The sequence below is a fragment of the Lipotes vexillifer genome, unplaced genomic scaffold (assembly GCF_000442215.2).
Source record: "Lipotes vexillifer unplaced genomic scaffold, Lipotes_vexillifer_v1.1 scaffold387, whole genome shotgun sequence".
NCBI lineage: Eukaryota > Metazoa > Chordata > Mammalia > Artiodactyla > Lipotidae > Lipotes > Lipotes vexillifer.
The window spans coordinates 3,010,578-3,028,241 of record NW_006795399.1 but is presented as its reverse complement, the minus strand read 5'-3'; the positions used below and the strand labels follow the sequence as shown (position 1 = coordinate 3,028,241).

The window sequence follows — 17,664 nt, the reverse complement described above, 5'->3', positions numbered from 1 at the left end:
CTTTCCCTTCCTCCCTCAGCCTAAGTCCTGTGACTGTGAGTCAGTGTCAGGGCCTGGCCAAGTTCCTTGGGAGCCGTGTTCCTGTTCCCTGTGCCCCCCACCCCTACCCACTGTTAGGAAACAGCCCCTGAATCCCTGTGAGGGAGCGGGGAGGATTAGGGAGGGCTGAGCAGAAAGCCTAGTCATTATACCTGTAGCTGTGTAGGGATTGAATAATTGAGTGTGGCTAGTGGGGATTTCAGTAAAAAAAAAGTAAAAAAGTTTCAGCCAAAGACAGGTGGTCCAAAGACTCCTTTACCTGCTGAGGAAATTGGTGGAAGTGGAGTGCAAGGCAGGGGTCCCAGGGAGTCATTGTCTTGGAAACTTCGCTGCATGCAAGAGGTATCACCTCTGATAGTGGTAGTTGGAGGAGGCAGTGGGTGGATGGGAGCCAGTGGGTCCTGGAGAGAAGGAGGCCCCCCAGGAGGCCAGCACGGGTCCTGTCCCCAGACTTCCTGCCTCCTAGACTTCCTGCTGCCCTTAGGCCCTTTTGGCCATAGACTGAGTATGGGCACCTGGTCTCCATCCTCTCCCCCCACTCCCACCCTTCTGAAGCTCCCCCTCTTTCTGAGCCATGCCTCAGTTTACCTACAGAGTCCTTTGATGGCTATCCTCCTCTGCACTCTCTCCTCCAGCCCTATATCTTATTCCCTGCTCCTTCCCACCCTCCCGAGGACTGGAGGAAATTGAGCAATAGGGACATTGAAGAAACAGGGGAATGGGAGTGAGTACAGGAAGTTTGGCCCATGCCACTGGTTCCAACCTTTTGCCACCATGGACCTTCCCTTTTCCATTTCTGCGGGCTCCATATTTGGACATTCTCTTCTCTCAGAGTGGATTTATTGATGGATGCCCTGCTTTCCCATTTTTAAAAGTCATGCAGCACGTACAGCTTCCAGTCAGCGCTCCTAGCTAGTGTGACATAACTCGACTTACCATACAAAGATGCTGAAAGTCCAGCCAAAAGCAGAGATGTGTGATGTTTTATTAGCCCGAGCGCTCTCATCTCAAGTAAAAGCAGATTTTTAAAATTCTGGAATGAGCTAGTAGACCTATCCTCACTGCCTTTTGGAGCCCCAAGAAGTTGGTCCCATTCAAGCAGGGGCTAGAGTTGGGAAACCTGTCAGTCAGCCAACCAGCCAGCAATTATCCAGTGCCCCCGTGTGCCCACCCTGAGCTTGGCATGGGGAGCAGGGCTGTGTGGGAGGATACTCAGAGACTTCTCTCTGGAGAGACCCTGTTGGTGAAAGGTGGCCAAGAGCACGAGGCGAAACGTGCCACTGCCAGTAGCTCCCGTAAGAGCTCAGGGAGGAGAGACAGCCGTGGCATGGGTGGTGAAGGAGGGCACCCCGGAGGAGGCGGGCTTCCCGCGGTAGGTCCTGCACCAGCAGAGGGCGGGCGTGTCTGTGGGAGGCCCCTCCCCCATAGCCCTTTCATTCACACTCTCCAGACGTGGAACAGATGGCCGTCGACTGGCTGACGGGCAACTTCTACTTTGTGGATGACATCGATGATAGGATCTTTGTCTGCAACCGAAACGGGGACACGTGTGTCACTTTGCTAGACCTGGAGCTCTACAACCCCAAGGGCATCGCACTGGACCCTGCCATGGGGTGAGCGGGGCAGGCAGGGGCACTGGCCCTGGAACGGGGAGGCAGAGGCTGTGGTAGAAGGGAGGTTGCCCAGTGTCCAGACCCCATTTAACATGCCATCTGCTCACAGGAAGGTGTTCTTCACTGACTACGGGCAGATCCCCAAAGTGGAGCGCTGTGATATGGACGGGCAGAACCGCACCAAGCTGGTCGACAGCAAGATTGTGTTTCCTCATGGCATCACGCTGGACCTGGTCAGCCGCCTCGTCTACTGGGCCGATGCCTACCTGGACTACATTGAGGTGGTGGACTACGAGGGCAAGGGCCGGCAGACCATCATCCAGGGCATCCTGGTGAGGAGGAAGTCTTGGCCGGGAAACCCTTCTCTGGGCTTCTTGGGAGGGTGGGGGACAGAATGGGAGCGTGGTTGTCTGGAGCCCTCTGGTAGGGAGGGGGTGGGCACGAGCATCTGGGGGAAAGGACAGGATATGGTTTCCACTCGGATGGCCACAGTCATTTTAGAGACCACCTTTTACTTCCCTTTTCTCATTTGAGTTGGGTTCTTACAACCAGCCCCTGGAAAATGAGCGGTCAGGTGTCTCAGCTCTCTTTTGGCAGCTGAAAAAAGGCAGGATTCAAAGAGGTTAAGTGATTTGCTTGAGGTGACACAGCTGGGAAATAGCACTTGAACCTAGTCTAGAAGCCCTTCCAGCTCAGAGATAACATCTCTAGTCTGGGATAATTAGGGTGACCCACCATCCCGATTTGTCTGAGACTGTCCCAGTGTCAGCCCTGAAAGTCCCCTGGGCCAGTCTTGGACAAACTGGGACAGTTGGTTACCTTAGATACATTGTGCAGGTAGCAGAGGCTGTTATCAGGCTTGCTTGGGGCCAGTCTGTTCTCTCAACCTTCCCAAAAGCTGGGAGCTAGAGGCGGGCTAAGAATGTTCCCTGTGGACAGAGTGTAGGGCCCAACTCTACGTCAGTGCAAAATCGTCCCATCGTTGAATATGTGCCTGGTTCTGAGAGGGATATGGTTCCTGCCCTCGAGGCGTTTGAGCGGAGCGGGTAGAGTAAACCCCACAGATCACCAGCCAGTGGATTACAGCCAGAAATGGAGTGTGGAAGGAGAGACTGTCCTCTCTGGTTAGAAGATTCCAGAAGCCCTTCAAAGAGATGCTCTGTGAAGGATGGATGGGATTTGACAAGCATATCTCAAGAACAGGATAGTCCAGAGGAGACAGGAGTAAAGCACGGAGTCAGACAACTGTGGAATGAGTTTGGGGATGCAAGTTATGGAGTCTGGAAGAGCTGAGGGGCTCGCCAGGGGCAGAGGGAGGATTCTCTTCTCCTCTCATGTTGACCGTTCCTGCCTGCCCGTCTCAGATCGAGCACCTGTATGGCCTGACCGTGTTTGAGAATTATCTCTACGCCACCAACTCAGACAATGCCAACGCCCAGCAGAAGACAAGCGTGATCCGCGTGAACCGCTTTAACAGCACCGACTACCAGGTCGTCACCCGTGTGGACAAGGGAGGTGCCCTGCACATCTACCACCAGCGGCGCCAGCCCCGAGGTGAGCGGGGTTCCACAGCCCCCCTAGGGACACCCCTGATTCCCTTGTGGCATGACTGCGTCTAGCCATCCACCCCAGACTACCTCCGCTCCCCCGTCTGCTTCCCCTGCCGCCCCTTCCTGCCCGTCAGCCTCCAGATCCCACCCCCAGGGAGCCCCTTGCCCCTATTCTGCTCAGGACGTAGATCACCCCTCACAGTTCCCTGGCTGGTCTAGAGTAGAGGCGCCTGGCTGTGGGCAACAGTGTGACGCTGTCCCCTGACCGCAGAGGTCCCCACCCAAGAGTCTGAAGGCTGGGTGGTGTCAGGGCAGAGGAATGCCAGTCCTGTGGCTTCCGAATCCCCAGAGGGGACAACAGGCACAAAGACCTTAGCAGGAGGGAGAGTGGTCAGACTGCAGGAAGCCTTCTCAAGGCCTGGCACAGGGGCTTCGAGGGGTCCTGACCAGCTCTCCACCCTGCCCCAGTGAGGAGCCATGCCTGCGAGAATGACCAGTACGGGAAGCCGGGAGGCTGCTCCGACATCTGTCTGCTGGCCAACAGTCACAAGGCGCGGACCTGCCGCTGCCGCTCCGGCTTCAGCCTGGGCAGTGATGGGAAGTCATGCAAGAGTGAGTGACAGGGAAGGGCTTGTGTGCCTGCTGGGGTGGGACGGGAGGGGTCCTTGCCTGCCTCCCATAGCCCAGCTGCATCTGTCTGAGATGCAGAAAGATGGAGGGGCTTACCCAAAGTTTCACCCTGGTGAGGGGCAGGGATGGGACTTGCACTCCCATCCGAGAGCAGGGCTTATCCTGCTACCCCACTCAGGCTCCGGAGAACACTGTCAACTGGACCATTCATCCCTTCATTCCTTCCTTCATTCAACAAGTATCTAGTGAGCACACACTATGTCTGGCACTGTCCTGGCAGTGAGGGGTCAGCAGTAAACAAGACGGATGTTGTCTCTGGCCTCATGGAGCTTATAGTCTGGCAGGGGAGGCAGACAAACGCATAAATAACTTGAGGTGAGGGTAGGTGTTAGGAAGAAAATAAAGTGCAGCTTAGAGTTAATGATGACAGCGAAGGCTCCAGTTTAGACAACAGTCAGGGAAGGCGTCTCTGCGGAGGTGAAATTAACGTCAAGCTCTCTGTGAAATGAGGAAGTGAATCATGTGAATCATGTACCTGAAAGAAGAGCGTTTCCGGCAGAGGGAATCTATAGTGCCGAGGCTCAGAGGCCAACGTGAGCTTGGTGTGCTGGAGAGCAGAGAGGCGGCAGGGGGACGGGAGTGGGGCAGCGCGTGAGTGAGGGGAGGTGAGGAAGGGTGTTGGATTATATTCTAACTGGAATGAGAAGCTCTGGGTGGCTTAACAGATTTGATTCACGTTTGTAAAAATGATCATGCTAGCTGCTGGGTGGAGGATGGGCAGCAGGGAAGTGCCAGGACGCTGTTTTTGCGGCGTAGGCAAGAAGTGATATGGCTTAGACTAGGATGAACAGAGGAAGTGGTCAAAAGGGACCTGATTCCAACATATTTGGGCCACTAATTTCACTACTCAACAGAGGGCACTTACTGAAGACATGCTACTTTTACCCCATTTCCCACCCCTAGAGTGCATAGGAAAAACCCCCCAGGGCGTTGTTCCCTGGACCTTACATGCTTATGTGTCTGTCCATGTGGTTCAGACCCCCTGCTGTCCCCACACCCTTGACCCAGTACAGCCGGGGCATTGGCTGGGTGGTGGTTGTGTGTGTGTGTGTATGTGTCTGACTTTTTGCCCCTCCTTGTGCCTGCCTTAGAGCCGGAACACGAGCTATTCCTCGTGTATGGCAAGGGCCGGCCAGGCATCATCCGGGGCATGGATATGGGGGCCAAGGTCCCCGACGAGCACATGATCCCCATCGAGAACCTCATGAACCCCCGGGCCCTGGACTTCCATGCTGAGACCGGCTTCATCTACTTTGCCGACACCACCAGCTACCTCATTGGCCGCCAGAAGATCGATGGCACTGAGCGGGAGACCATCCTGAAGGATGGTAAGGGCCCCTAAGTGGGAGGTGTGTGGATGGGACCCCCAAGGCACGCGCCCACCTGAGGCAGGAAGTGATTTGGGGCCTGGGCATCTCTCTCCTGGTGCCCTTCCAGTGTGGAGAGTCCCCTGCTGACTGGCTAGCTGGGCTGGTTGGCATGGAGATGAGGGGATAGACAGATTGACCCCTGGGTGACCCCCTTCTTGGCTGAGCCGGAAAGAGGCCGGAGGATGGATGGCTAAGGCAGTGTGGGCCGTCCTTGCCAGCCCTTGGGAAAACTCAGGGTCTCTCTGCCATTGGCTCTGAGCCCTGAAGCTTCATGCGGCACACAGCTGGGGAGAGGCCTGAGGCTCTGAATCGGCTCAGACACACCGGCACACGTGTGTACACACAGGGTCTGTGCAGCCAGACCTCACAGCCGCCAAGAGCTGCATGCTTACATGTCCTGAGAAAATTGTGTTTTGTGAATGGAATCCAGTTTTTCCCTCTGAGCTGCCCCAGCAGGTCAGCAGTGCACTGTCTTCTGAATATCCATCGGCGTGGAGGCTCTGAGCCTCCGAGTGCTGCACCATGCCTCCCGGGTGTTAGGAACTCCCAAACCTGCACTCGGGCCCCCAGGACAGGGCTTCCTAACCAGTCAGTCTGGCTGATGCTGGTTACCACCCCTTGGCCTGCTCTCCATCCCCCACCTCGGCTCGGAGAACCTCAGCCGTCAGCAATCATAAGACTTCAGGGAAATCAAAAGTAACTCCTCATCAGGAAAGGATTGGGGTTCCCTATACCAGGGATGCTATTTAGCTTGAGATGAAGCCTGTGGCTAAGTGAAAAATCACTTCCTAACTTATTCATTTTGTTAGCTCAGGATTTTTAGGCCTGGGATGTGGCGTCGCACTTGTGCCCAGAGCCACATGCCTATTGCTTCAGCGGTCCACCCCAGCTCAGGCCCCGACGTGCCTTCTCCAGTGAGCCCACGTGTGCCACGTAGATTTTCTTGCTGCCATGTGCAGCTTTTTTTTTTTTTTTTTTTTTAGAGCCACAGTCATTTCTAAATTCCTTCTGGTCGTTTTTCTTGCTCCCTTTTGCCGCTTTTTTTTTTTTTTTTTTTTTTTGCGGTACGCGGGCCTCTCACTGTTGTGTCTCTCCCGTTGCGGAGCACAGCCTCCAGACGCGCAGGCTCAGCGGCCATGGCTCACGGGCCCAGCTGCTCCGCGGCATGTGGGATCTTCCCGGACCGGGGCACGAAGCCGTGTCCCCTGCATCGGCAGGCGGACTCTTAACCACTGTGCCACCAGGGAAGCCCTGCCACGTGCAGCTTTGAGAGACCCTGACTCAACACAGATGTGGCAGCACAAATGACCTCCCAGGCTCCTTCCTCCAACCTCCCATTCCATCCCATCCCAGCCACTGTCTAGGGCACAGAAGGCTCCCTGCATTCCCCACTAGCCAAGTGCTCCAAGGTGCAGGTATCTTAAGAGCCAGAGGCAGGCAGATTTGAGCCTCCTTTGAGACTCTCCCTCCTTGCTCCGCCCCGCCCACTGCAGGCATACACAATGTGGAGGGCGTAGCTGTGGACTGGATGGGGGACAATTTGTATTGGACGGATGATGGGCCCAAGAAGACCATCAGTGTGGCCAGGCTGGAGAAAGCTGCTCAGACCCGCAAGACCTTAATCGAGGGCAAAATGACACACCCCAGGGCCATTGTGGTGGATCCGCTCAATGGGTGAGTCCTCCCACGGCCTTGGGAGGGGAGGAGCCAGGGACTGCGTGGGCCTCAGGACTGGGGGATAAGAGAGAGAGTGGACAGGGGAGGGCAGCCGAGGTGGGATGCTTCGGCGAGAATTGGGCTGAAAGGGGAAAAGGTGTCCCCATCTACAGGGCAATGGGAGTGATGCTCTAAACACATACATAGAAATCTGGTCCTGTCACTCCCAGCGGGCCCTCCCCTGGCTCCCCTTTCCCTTATCAGCCCCGGGGTCCTACAGGGTCTGCCTGCAGCTCGTTTGACCTCATCTGCACCTCACATCCTGCATTTGGAAGTTCTGTCCCCACTGCCTGCTGTCTGTTCCTTAAACCAGCACTCCAGCTCTTCCTACCTCAGGGCTTTTGCTCTTGGAGTTCCTCTGCCTGGGACTCCCAAGTATTTGCATATGTGGCTCCTTCACAGCATTCACATCTCAGCTCAAATGCCACTTCCTCAGAGAGGCCTTCCCCACCGGCTGCCCGGTCACTCTCCATGCCATGCCCCTGCTTCGAGTCCCTGCTGACTTCTGTCGCTCTGCATTGTGTGTGACCCTCTTGACTGACTTGTTTCTTGTCTGTGTCCTGGGTGGGACATATCTGTATGAGAGCAGGGACTTTGGCTGCCTTGGTCTCTGCTGGGTCCTCCAGCGCCAGAACTGTGCCCAGCTCAGTAGGCATTCAACAAATATTTGTTGAATGGAGGAATGAATGAATGAAATATGTGGGGTAAGGGTGAGCAGGGCAGGAAGACCTCTGTGAGAAGCTCTGGGGTGGCCCGTCTGGATTGGGATCCCAGGGGAGGATGTTGATGGCAGGGGTGGCTATGTGGTGCTGACCAGTAGCTGCCCACAGGTGGATGTACTGGACTGACTGGGAGGAAGACCCCAAGGACAGTCGGCGAGGGCGGCTGGAGAGGGCCTGGATGGACGGCTCACACCGAGACATCTTTGTCACCTCCAAGACAGTACTTTGGCCCAATGGGCTGAGCCTGGACATCCCAGCTGGGCGCCTCTACTGGGTGGACGCTTTCTATGATCGCATCGAGACCATCCTGCTCAATGGCACGGACCGGAAGGTGGGCAGGCGTGCACCTGTGTGTGGGCGTTCATGTGTGCATTGCTGGACCACATTTGTGTGTGGGTGAGGCTGTGCGTCTGAATGTGTGGGCATCTGTGTGTGTCCGGGCCTGTGTGCTTCATGTGTGTTTACCTGTGAGCCTGCGGGTGTGTCCCTCTGTGTGCTTGTGGGCCTATGTCTTACGTTGTTTGAGGATTAGCTCCTATCAGAGTATCTCTGTGACCACGCACATGGTCTGTGGGCCTGACCACCTGTGTGAACACCTGAGCATACACATCGTGTGCACCTCTGCCTGGTTGTGCACGTACAGGCAGCACACACTGGCATGTGCCTGCACTGTGTGCCTCTGTACAGGTGCGAGATGCCTAGAGACGGTGTAGACGCACGCTCGTTCATTCCGGGGGCTACGTGCTTCATTCATGAGCCCCGTGCAAGTCTAGGCGTGTGGACCAAGCTCTTTCATGGTATATAAGGCCCTTTATGATGTGGCCCCTGACCGTCTCTGTGGTCCTCTTTCACCCTCTGCTCCCTGCATCCCCGCACTTGAAACAGCAGCACTGGACAGCTTTCAAGTCCAGCACACGTCAAGGTGCTGCCCTCTATGCTGCTGCTCATGCAGATTTTTCTGCCTCCACCCGGCTCCTCCTCAACTGGCACAGCACTCGGGGGCGGGCCACCTCCTCTGGGGTGTTGTCTCCAGACCCCTCTCCACCGTGGACAGTTTTGTGTGCCTTTCCTGAGACAATAGGCAGCTCCAGCGAAGGGATCACATCTTTTCCATTTCTTAGTGCTACCTTAATAGATCCTGGCAAATGTGTGGTGGATGAAGAAACGAATGTATGGTTCCTGGCTGTCTGCTCACTACTCTGTGTGTGCGTCTGCGTGTTGGAGGGATGTGAATGAACATGAATCAGCCCAAGAGAGGACTGTGGGCAAGCTCCCCATCAGTGCTCTGCTGGGTTCAGGGTCTGGCACTTCACGGTGTGCACCCTTGGGGGCTTCTAGGCTGATGGGGGAGACAAGTCCCACACCCAGGCCATGGACATATGAGTGTACAGAACACTGACCCCCCCCCCGGGCCTCCCTGAGGCACCCCCACTTGTCTCCCAGCTCCTTGGTAACCTCTTCTCCATTCCTAGATTGTGTACGAGGGTCCTGAGCTGAACCACGCCTTTGGCCTGTGTCACCATGGCAACTACCTCTTCTGGACCGAGTACCGGAGTGGCAGTGTCTACCGCTTGGAACGGGGCACAGGAGGCGCACCCCCCATCGTGACCCTTCTGCGCAGCGAGCGGCCCCCCATTTTTGAGATCCGCATGTATGATGCCCAGCAACAGCAAGGTACCCCTGGGCTGGGACATGGGTCTGGGGTGGGACCTAGATAGGGGGGTGAGGCTCCTGTGGTGGGTGAGGGCACTCCCCAGGGATCCTAGGCTCTGACTTTTGAGACTCTCAAGAAGAGAGGCCCCCATCCCAATTGGACCTTCTGGGATCCCCATCGCCCCCCCGCCCCGTGACTGCATCTCTTCTTCAACCCCTCCTCATTTCCTCTTTCTGTCTCTCCTCCTTTTAATGCGTCTCCTCCCCCGGCCTCTCATCTCCCCTCTCTGGCCTTTCCTGACCCTGCTGCAACCCATCCCCTGTCCTCCACCTCCTTCCTCCTCCCACCCGTGACCCCTCCTTCACAGTGGGTACCAACAAATGCCGGGTGAACAATGGCGGCTGCAGCAGCCTGTGCCTGGCCACCCCTGGGAGCCGCCAGTGTGCCTGTGCTGAGGACCAGGTGTTGGACACAGACGGTGTCACTTGTTTGGGTACGAGGGGCCCAGCTGGGGTGGGAGGTGGGGGAGCAGACCCCAGTAGGAGGAGGCCACGGTGTCCCCGTCGGAGATGAAGGAGGCAAAGAGGGCCCTGGGGGCTGGAGGGTGTTTAGGGGTGACCAGGGGGTGGGAGGTTTGGGAAGGCATGAAAATCAGGGAAACCAAGTGAGGAGCAGGACAGCTATGGAAAGAGAAAACCATTAATTTCTTTTACATTTATTTCCGCATTATTAAAGTTATACAACAATAGTTCAGAATATTGGGAATTAGAGGAGAGAAAAAAAGCCCAATCTCACCAGCAAACACCACTATATTGTTAGTATTGTGGTAAAGAAACACCATCCTTTTTTCCTTAGGTGGGTTTTTACATGGTTGGAATATACTGTATATAAATGTTTTCTGTCCCTTTTGGCTCATATATGTCACAAATTTTCTGTGTTATTATTGCATTATTTTAAATAGCCCCATTTTTTAATAAAAGCGGGTCATGCTCATTGTAAAAATAAATGAACAGTATAGAAAAATACAAAAGAGAAAGTACAAATCATCCCAAATTCCACCACCCATAGATTGCACTGTTACCATTTCATTGAACCACCTCCCAATTTCTCTGTGTATTTACTTTTGCTTAAATGGAATCATGCTGCATATGCTGTTCTGTTTCCTGCATTTGTCACTTGACAGTGTGTCATGAATACATCAGCAGAATTTCTAATGGCCAAAATATATTTAATTTGGTAAACATCCCATAATTTACTGAACCATTTCTCTACTGTTGGATGTTTAGGTTGTTTCCAGTTTTTTGTTGTAATCACAGCCAGCATTTATTGAACACAGACTATGTACTACGCATGGTTGTAAGCAGTGCTCATGCAGTAACTTATTTACTCCTTAAAATATTCCTGTAGGGAAGGTATTTTTATTACCCCAATTTATAGATGAAGAAATTGAGGCCCAAAGTTAGAGCAGGGGTTTGAACCCAGGAACCCTGACCCAGAGTCTGTTTATTAATCACCTGCTCTGCTATTTCTTATAGCTTCATGCCTTCCCATATTCTGGATGATTTCCTTAGGATAGAATCCCAGAACTGAAAATGGGTCAGTGGGCCATAGTGTATACCTAAGAGTGAGTGACTGAGGCCAGGTGCAGGGCAAGAGGATTGGTGAAGAGGAGCTTAGAAACTGAGGGGCCAGCATAATGGAAGAGTCACCTATGTGCACATTGAAATCACCAAGAATAAAGAGGGAGTGATTATGGAGAAAGTGACCCTGAACCCGGAGCTAAAAACCCTTAAGGATGCTGGGGACTAGCCTGGGGTCCTTTGAAGTAGGGGTTCGTATATAGTCTAATAACGTGAAAGTCAATACTGATTTTTCAGAGGGGAGAGAGGGAGAATGGTCTGGAAGCACAGGTGAGGAGCAAGGCGGACACATACAGCCTCCAGGTCCAGTGGTCCTTGGGACCCACAGGATTAGAGGGGGTGAGAGATGGGTCGGAAAGGCATGCACAGAGCAGTGGGGGCCAGGGCCAGGGACTGACATGGGCGTCCTGTGCTTCCTGAGCTTACGCTGTGCAAACACAAAGGACGAAGTGATTTCACTGCTGATAGCCAAAGGCAGACGGTGGTGGTGAGGTGTGAGCTTTCACTCCTGCCGATAGAGTTGATGCATTTGTGAAGGAAAAAGTCCAGGGACCAGAGCAGGGTCCGAGGGTCCTGGAGATGACTTCCAAGGGGCAGTTCATGGAGATGGCAGGGAGGGGCAAGGGGGGGGGTCTGCTCGGTGGGGACAAAAGGATGGGGGGCTCTAGGCTCTCTTGGAAGCTCCTTTATTCTCAGACCACATTGCGGTACTGGAAGCAGGAGAGCAAACATCACCCTTGTGGCCTGAGAAAGAGTTGCAGTTTCCACCCAGATAATTTCTTCACGAAGAACTATGCGCTAGGAAAGATGACTGAGTATATTATTTTAAAATCATAAAACAAGCCAACAGAGGACAGGGGGCTCAGCACCTGTCCGTGACCTGGGTCTGACTTTCCCCCTCACGCCTCGTGGTGCCCACAGCAAACCCGTCCTACGTGCCCCCACCCCAGTGCCAGCCAGGCGAATTCGCCTGCTCAAACAGCCGCTGCATCCAGGAACGCTGGAAGTGCGATGGGGACAACGACTGCCTGGACAACAGCGACGAGGCCCCCGCCCTCTGCCGTGAGTCCCTGCTGCACAGCCGGCCCTTGGGCAACAACTGGAGAGCTGGGGGCCCCTCCCTCCGGCTGACCCCTGACCTCTCCCTCCTCAGATCAGCACACCTGCCCCTCGGACCGGTTCAAGTGCGAGAACAACCGTTGCATCCCCAACCGCTGGCTCTGTGACGGGGACAATGACTGCGGGAACAGCGAAGATGAGTCCAATGCCACTTGTTCAGGTGTGGGGGGGGCGTGACCACACCGGCACCCCTCAGTCACCAGGGCAGGGCAGGCGGGGGAGCCAGACTTGGGAAGACAGAGGGGCCTCAGGGAGAGGAAGGAGCACGGGGCACCCAGGGCAGAGGGGGATGCAGGACAGCGTTGGCTGGGGGGCCCGTGCTTGCAGGGAGCAGGGCACAGCTCTGGGTTGGGGATGACAAGCAAGGCGGGTGGATCTTCTCCTTGGAGGACACCAGCGACCCCTCGAGACACGGGGTGAAGCGTCCGGTGTGAGACCACGTAGGTGATTTTGAATGATGTCTCTAAGAAGAATAGCTTTGAGGTCCTTGGGGAGACTTCCAGAGAGGCAGAGAATAATAGCAAAGAAAATGAAATGAACGAGGGGACTCAACTGTGAGCACTCACGCCCATCCCTGTCCCCAGCTCGCACCTGCCCACCCAACCAGTTCTCCTGTGCCAGTGGCCGCTGCATCCCCATCTCCTGGACGTGCGATTTGGATGATGATTGTGGGGACCGCTCCGATGAGTCAGCCTCATGTGGTGAGCAAGACAGCAGGAAGACCAGGCTGGCACAGGGAGGGAGGGCCCACGAGAGCGTGCCCTGGGGCGGGGGTGCTGGAGAGACCCTGCAGCTTAGTACCTGGGTGGCCTTGAGCAAGTTGCTTGATCTCCGTGGGCCCCTGTGGGTTTCATCTGCAGAGTGGGGATAATACTGGCATCCACGTCACAGCACTGATGTAGGGGTTCAGTGAGATCATGCGCGGAGAGCACTCAGCGCACGGCCTGCGTTTGGTAATGAGTTGCTTAAAAAAAGGATGCTTAGAGGGGTAGGAGTGAATGGGCAGAGTTCCAGGCCAAGGCACCTCCACTTAGCCTTCCCTCCCCCATCTGGCTGGGCTGAGGGCTGCTGGTTATGGGAAGGACCCAGCGCCCACCTGCTTGGTGCTATGATGCTAAATAGTCTTGAGGACCCTACTCAGCTACTCTTTCTCCCTGGCAGCCTATCCCACCTGCTTCCCCCTGACTCAGTTTACCTGCAACAACGGCAGATGCATCAACATCAACTGGAGATGTGACAATGGTAAGAGCTTGTTTCCCTTCACCTGCCCTGATTCCTAGGAAAGCTAGAAGCCACAGCCAGGCCCTGGGTGGCAGGTGAAGGGGTTTCAGAATCAAGCCGAGGCCTTCCTCCAGTTCACAGAAGTCCCCCTGGGTTGTCTGGGAGAAATAAGGACAAGCTAGAAACACTGTGGGGGAACCAAGATGGACTCAGGGGATACCCCGCCCATCACCTGTCAGTGCCATTCCTCCCCAGGCAGGGCCTGAGCTGCCCATCCTCTGGCAGAGGCTCAGGGGCCAGGGAGAGATGAGCAAGGAGAGCCCATGCCCAATGCCATTCTCCCTGCAAACCCCGTCTCCTGGGGTCCCTCCAGGCTCTGGCTCCAGACTCGGGAGCCCGCCTGGCGGTCAGCCCTGGACCAGGTGATGTCAGCCATGGGGGCCAGTGGACTGTTGTGTCTGTGCCGTCTTGGGGCTCTGGTCGTGTCTGGTGTGGTGTTGTGACGTGTTGCAGCAGTGGCTCGAGCCCTGGCTAATGTGTGTGAGGATGTATTGGGTCAGCCCCATGTTGCCCCTCATCTTTGCCGTGTCTCGTGTGCCAATGGTTGCCTTGGCGGTTTCTGTGTTTCAGAGAAGGATTGTGGGGACGGCTCTGATGAAAAGACCTGTCCTGAGCCTGCCGGTCAGTGCATAGAAGCACATGCACCATCTCCCCTAGAGCCCCAGCTGGCCTTGGGCCTCCTCCCAGGAGCCCCATGCAGCTCCCCACCCCAGAGCTCCTAGGATGTGAAGGAAAAGCAAGGAGAGAAAAGAGAGAGGAAATGACAGAGGGAGAAAGAAAACAGTGAAAGGGAAAGCAGAGAGGGCAGAAGGAGCCTTTCACAGGAGAGATGACAGAGAGGTGGGGACAAGAAGACCAAGACATGGGGGAAGGAGAGCGTCAGAGATGCAGAGGCAGCTGGCAGGAACACAGCCCAAGGGGGACGGCCAAACCCGTCTTCTCAGGCGTCTCGAAAATGTGAAGGGAAGTCTGGTGCGCCCCCCCGCACCACGAGGCCTAGAAAGCAGTACATTGGCGCAGTCACCCTCAGATGCCTTCAGGAGGGGGCCCCCGCCGGCCTTTCAGCTGCAGGCAGTGCCCCTCATGAGCTGGGAGCCCAGAGCTTGGGGCTGATGATGCCCACGCTCAGGGCGGGGCCTGATTAACACCTTCCCTCCCCAGCAGAGAGGCCTCACCTATACTCCGCCCACCTTTGTCCCGCCAGAGCCAGAGAAATCCCTGCCTTTCCCCCAAAGCAAGCGGATCCCTGTTCCCACACCCTGCTGAAAGGGGAAAGGAATGAGTCCCATCCCCAGCCCCAGCCTTCCGAGATTCAGGGAAGGGCCCTCCTGGAGCCTGCCCTGCCTCTCTCTCCCTGCCCCCATCACGTGGGCCATGGTGCATGCTGCAGTCTATGCAGTTTCTGTGTCTTTTCTGTTTTTTATTTTCTCAGTGGGAGGGTTGGGGTGGGTCGAGGGTGGGAATGGGGAGGTGGGAGTGGGGGCCCCGTGCTGGGGTCATAGAGAAGGCCACTTGCTGACCCCCTGCTCTCCTCTTCCCTTCTTGCCTCCCCCCAGACAATGACTGTGGGGACAACAGTGACGAGGCCGGCTGCAGCCACTCCTGCTCTAGCACCCAGTTCAAGTGCAACAGCGGGCGCTGCATCCCCGAGCACTGGACGTGCGATGGGGACAACGACTGCGGGGACTACAGCGATGAGACACACGCCAACTGCACCAACCAGGGTGGGCACCTAGGGACCAGTGGGGTGGGGACCAAACCATTCCACCATCCATCCACCCTGCCCACTGCGTGTTGCCACCATCGGGGAACCAGAGATAACCCAGACGTGGCTCTTATCCTTCAACAGTTTCCAGTCCTGTGGGAGAGGGAGGTTGTTGACAAATCATTGTCACACACTGTTAAGATCTCAGGCTTTGCAGTTGGGTGGCCTTGGGTTTGAGCTCCATCTCTGCAGCTTACTATCTGGGTGGCCTTGAGCAAGTTATTTAATCTCCACGGGCCCCTGTGAATTTCATCTGCAAGGTGGGGATGATAATAGCACGGGCATCATCATGTTGATGTGAGGCTTCAGTGAGATGGTGCGCGTGTTTGGTAGCATGAAAAAGGGATGCTCAGAGGGGTAGGGGTGAATGAACACAGTGGGCACCAAAGGAGAGAAGGGTTGGCTCTGTGGGGTCCCCAGTGCCCAGGCCTCCAGGACCTAACGTCTGTGGGATCCCCCGTGGAGGCGGGGGTTACTGGAAGGCACAGACCTCCTCAAGGGGTGTTGGTTTCTCATCCCTGGCCGACGGTTACCATGGAAGAATGCAGACCCGAGATTGCCCTGACCTCAAGAGAAGTCAGAAATGCAGATTTATATGTGAAATCTACCCATTTTAAAGCACTGGTATATTAGTTTCCTAGAGCTGCTCTAAGAAAGTACCACAAACTAAGTAGCTTAAACAACAGAAATTTATTGTCTCACAGTTCTGGAGGCTAGAAGTCCAAGACCAAAATGTTGGCAGGGTTGGTTCCTTCTAAGGGTTATGGGGGAGAATCTATTCCAGGCTTCTCTCCTAGCTTCTGGCGCTCGATGGCGATCTTTGGCGTTCCTTGGCGTTCCTTGGCTTGTGCATGCTTCACCCCGATCCCTGCCTCCATCTTTCATGGCGTTCTCGCTGGGTCTGTCTCTGTGTCCAGGTTTCCTCTTTATATAAGGACGCAGTCATATTGGATTAGGGCCCACCCTGATGACCTCATCTTAAGTTGATGTCTGCAAAGGAAGACCTATTTCCAAATAGGGTCATGTTCACAGGTACTGTGAGTTAGGACTTCAGCATCTTTTTAGCGACAGCAAATCAACCCGTACAACTGGCAATTGATTTGAAAAGTTTTAAAAACATGGCAGACCAAAATCTCTCTGTAGACCTCATCTGGCCCCTGGACCACCAGTTTACAACCTCTGCCTTGTAGAATTAAGGTGTGCATAGTGGGGACAGTACTGAAAGCACTGAGTACCCACTTCAGGCCCAGCACTAAGAGGGAGGATGGGGAGGGTCACCCGAGGCCCGGGAAACAGTCACTGAGCCTCGAGGGCCGTCTCTGAGAAGGGTCGGGTGAGTGGGACGGGTAACAGTGCCTTGGGATTCTGAGAAGAGGACCCCTGGAGCCCCGTGATGTGGTGAGGAGGGAAGAGCTCTCTGCCCTTCACAAGCTGGGCGAACTCGGACAAGTTACTTCCTCTGAGCCTTGGCTTCCTCCTCTGTGAAGTGAGAGGAGATGTGCGGGGGCCTGGCCCGTGGGAGCAGGGATGTCATGATTGGTAGCAGTTCTTGACTATGGCTGTGAGCTGGAACGGTCGGGGACTGGGACCATTCCGGAGGAGGTGGGATTTAAACTGGGCCCCGAAGAGGGATCAGGCTGTGGGTAAATGGACAAGAGAGAGGGTCTTTTTATTTTTTTTTAATCTTTATTGGGGAATAGTTGATTTACAATGTTGTGTTAGTTTCAGGTGTACAGAAAAGTGAATCTGCTATACATATACATATATCTACTCTTTTTTAGATTCTTTTCCCATATAGGCCATTACAGAGTAATGATTAGAGTTCCCTGTACTATACAGTAGGTCCTTATTAGTCATCTATTTTATATATAGTAGTGTGTATGTGTCAATCCGTCTTCCATTTTATCCTTACCCCCCTTACCCCTGGTAACTAGAGGAAGGGTCTTTAGATGGAGGGTGGGAGTGGCCTGGAGAACCCAGCAGTAACACTTAGAAGGCGAAACTGAGTACTGCTGCAGGGGCCAGTAGGGCTGGGTGGGGCCCCTCAGACCAGAGGGGACAGCAGGGAATGAGGCAGTGCCTGGAGGGGGCAGATTACAACAGCAGGTGAAAGCAGGTCAGGCACTGGGGACCTTCGAAGGATCTCAAAGCTGGAAGGTGATAAGATGTAGGAAATGCTTTCAGAAGACAATCCTGGAAGGGCATTAGATTGGAAAGAGGTTCAGGGGCCCTGAGGAAGGAAAATCGGCTCGGAGGCTGCTGCTGAAGTCCAGGCATGAGATGAGCGCGTCGACCCTGTTCCTGGTGGGGCAGGTAGGGGGAGCGGGAGTGTAAGGTGAGGCTTGTGCACAGTCACCTGTGCCTCGGGTGCTGCTTCCGCTCCTTCCCCAGACTCCTGAGTCAGATCTCACCGGAGCAGCCAGTGTGATCCTACAGAACATGTCAGATCTCTCCCCAGCCCTGCCTTCAAGCCTGCACTGGCTCCCTGTACACTTTGAATTCCTG

General features: G+C 55.0%; 1 protein-coding gene across 1 annotated transcript in view; it reads left to right on the top strand.

Moving 5' to 3' along the window:
• LRP1 (LDL receptor related protein 1) overlaps positions 1–17,664 on the top strand; it is an 82,722-nt gene that overhangs the window by 24,208 nt on the left and 40,850 nt on the right. Inside the window, exons 7-20 of the mRNA XM_007467686.1 lie at positions 1,490–1,652; positions 1,762–1,984; positions 3,017–3,206; positions 3,671–3,814; positions 4,984–5,220; positions 6,756–6,936; positions 7,809–8,031; positions 9,173–9,374; positions 9,722–9,847; positions 11,916–12,056; positions 12,148–12,273; positions 12,698–12,814; positions 13,275–13,355; positions 14,951–15,118. Of these exons, the coding sequence (XP_007467748.1) occupies positions 1,490–1,652; positions 1,762–1,984; positions 3,017–3,206; positions 3,671–3,814; positions 4,984–5,220; positions 6,756–6,936; positions 7,809–8,031; positions 9,173–9,374; positions 9,722–9,847; positions 11,916–12,056; positions 12,148–12,273; positions 12,698–12,814; positions 13,275–13,355; positions 14,951–15,118 (2,322 nt within the window). The remainder of the gene's footprint in view (positions 1–1,489; positions 1,653–1,761; positions 1,985–3,016; positions 3,207–3,670; positions 3,815–4,983; positions 5,221–6,755; positions 6,937–7,808; positions 8,032–9,172; positions 9,375–9,721; positions 9,848–11,915; positions 12,057–12,147; positions 12,274–12,697; positions 12,815–13,274; positions 13,356–14,950; positions 15,119–17,664) is intronic.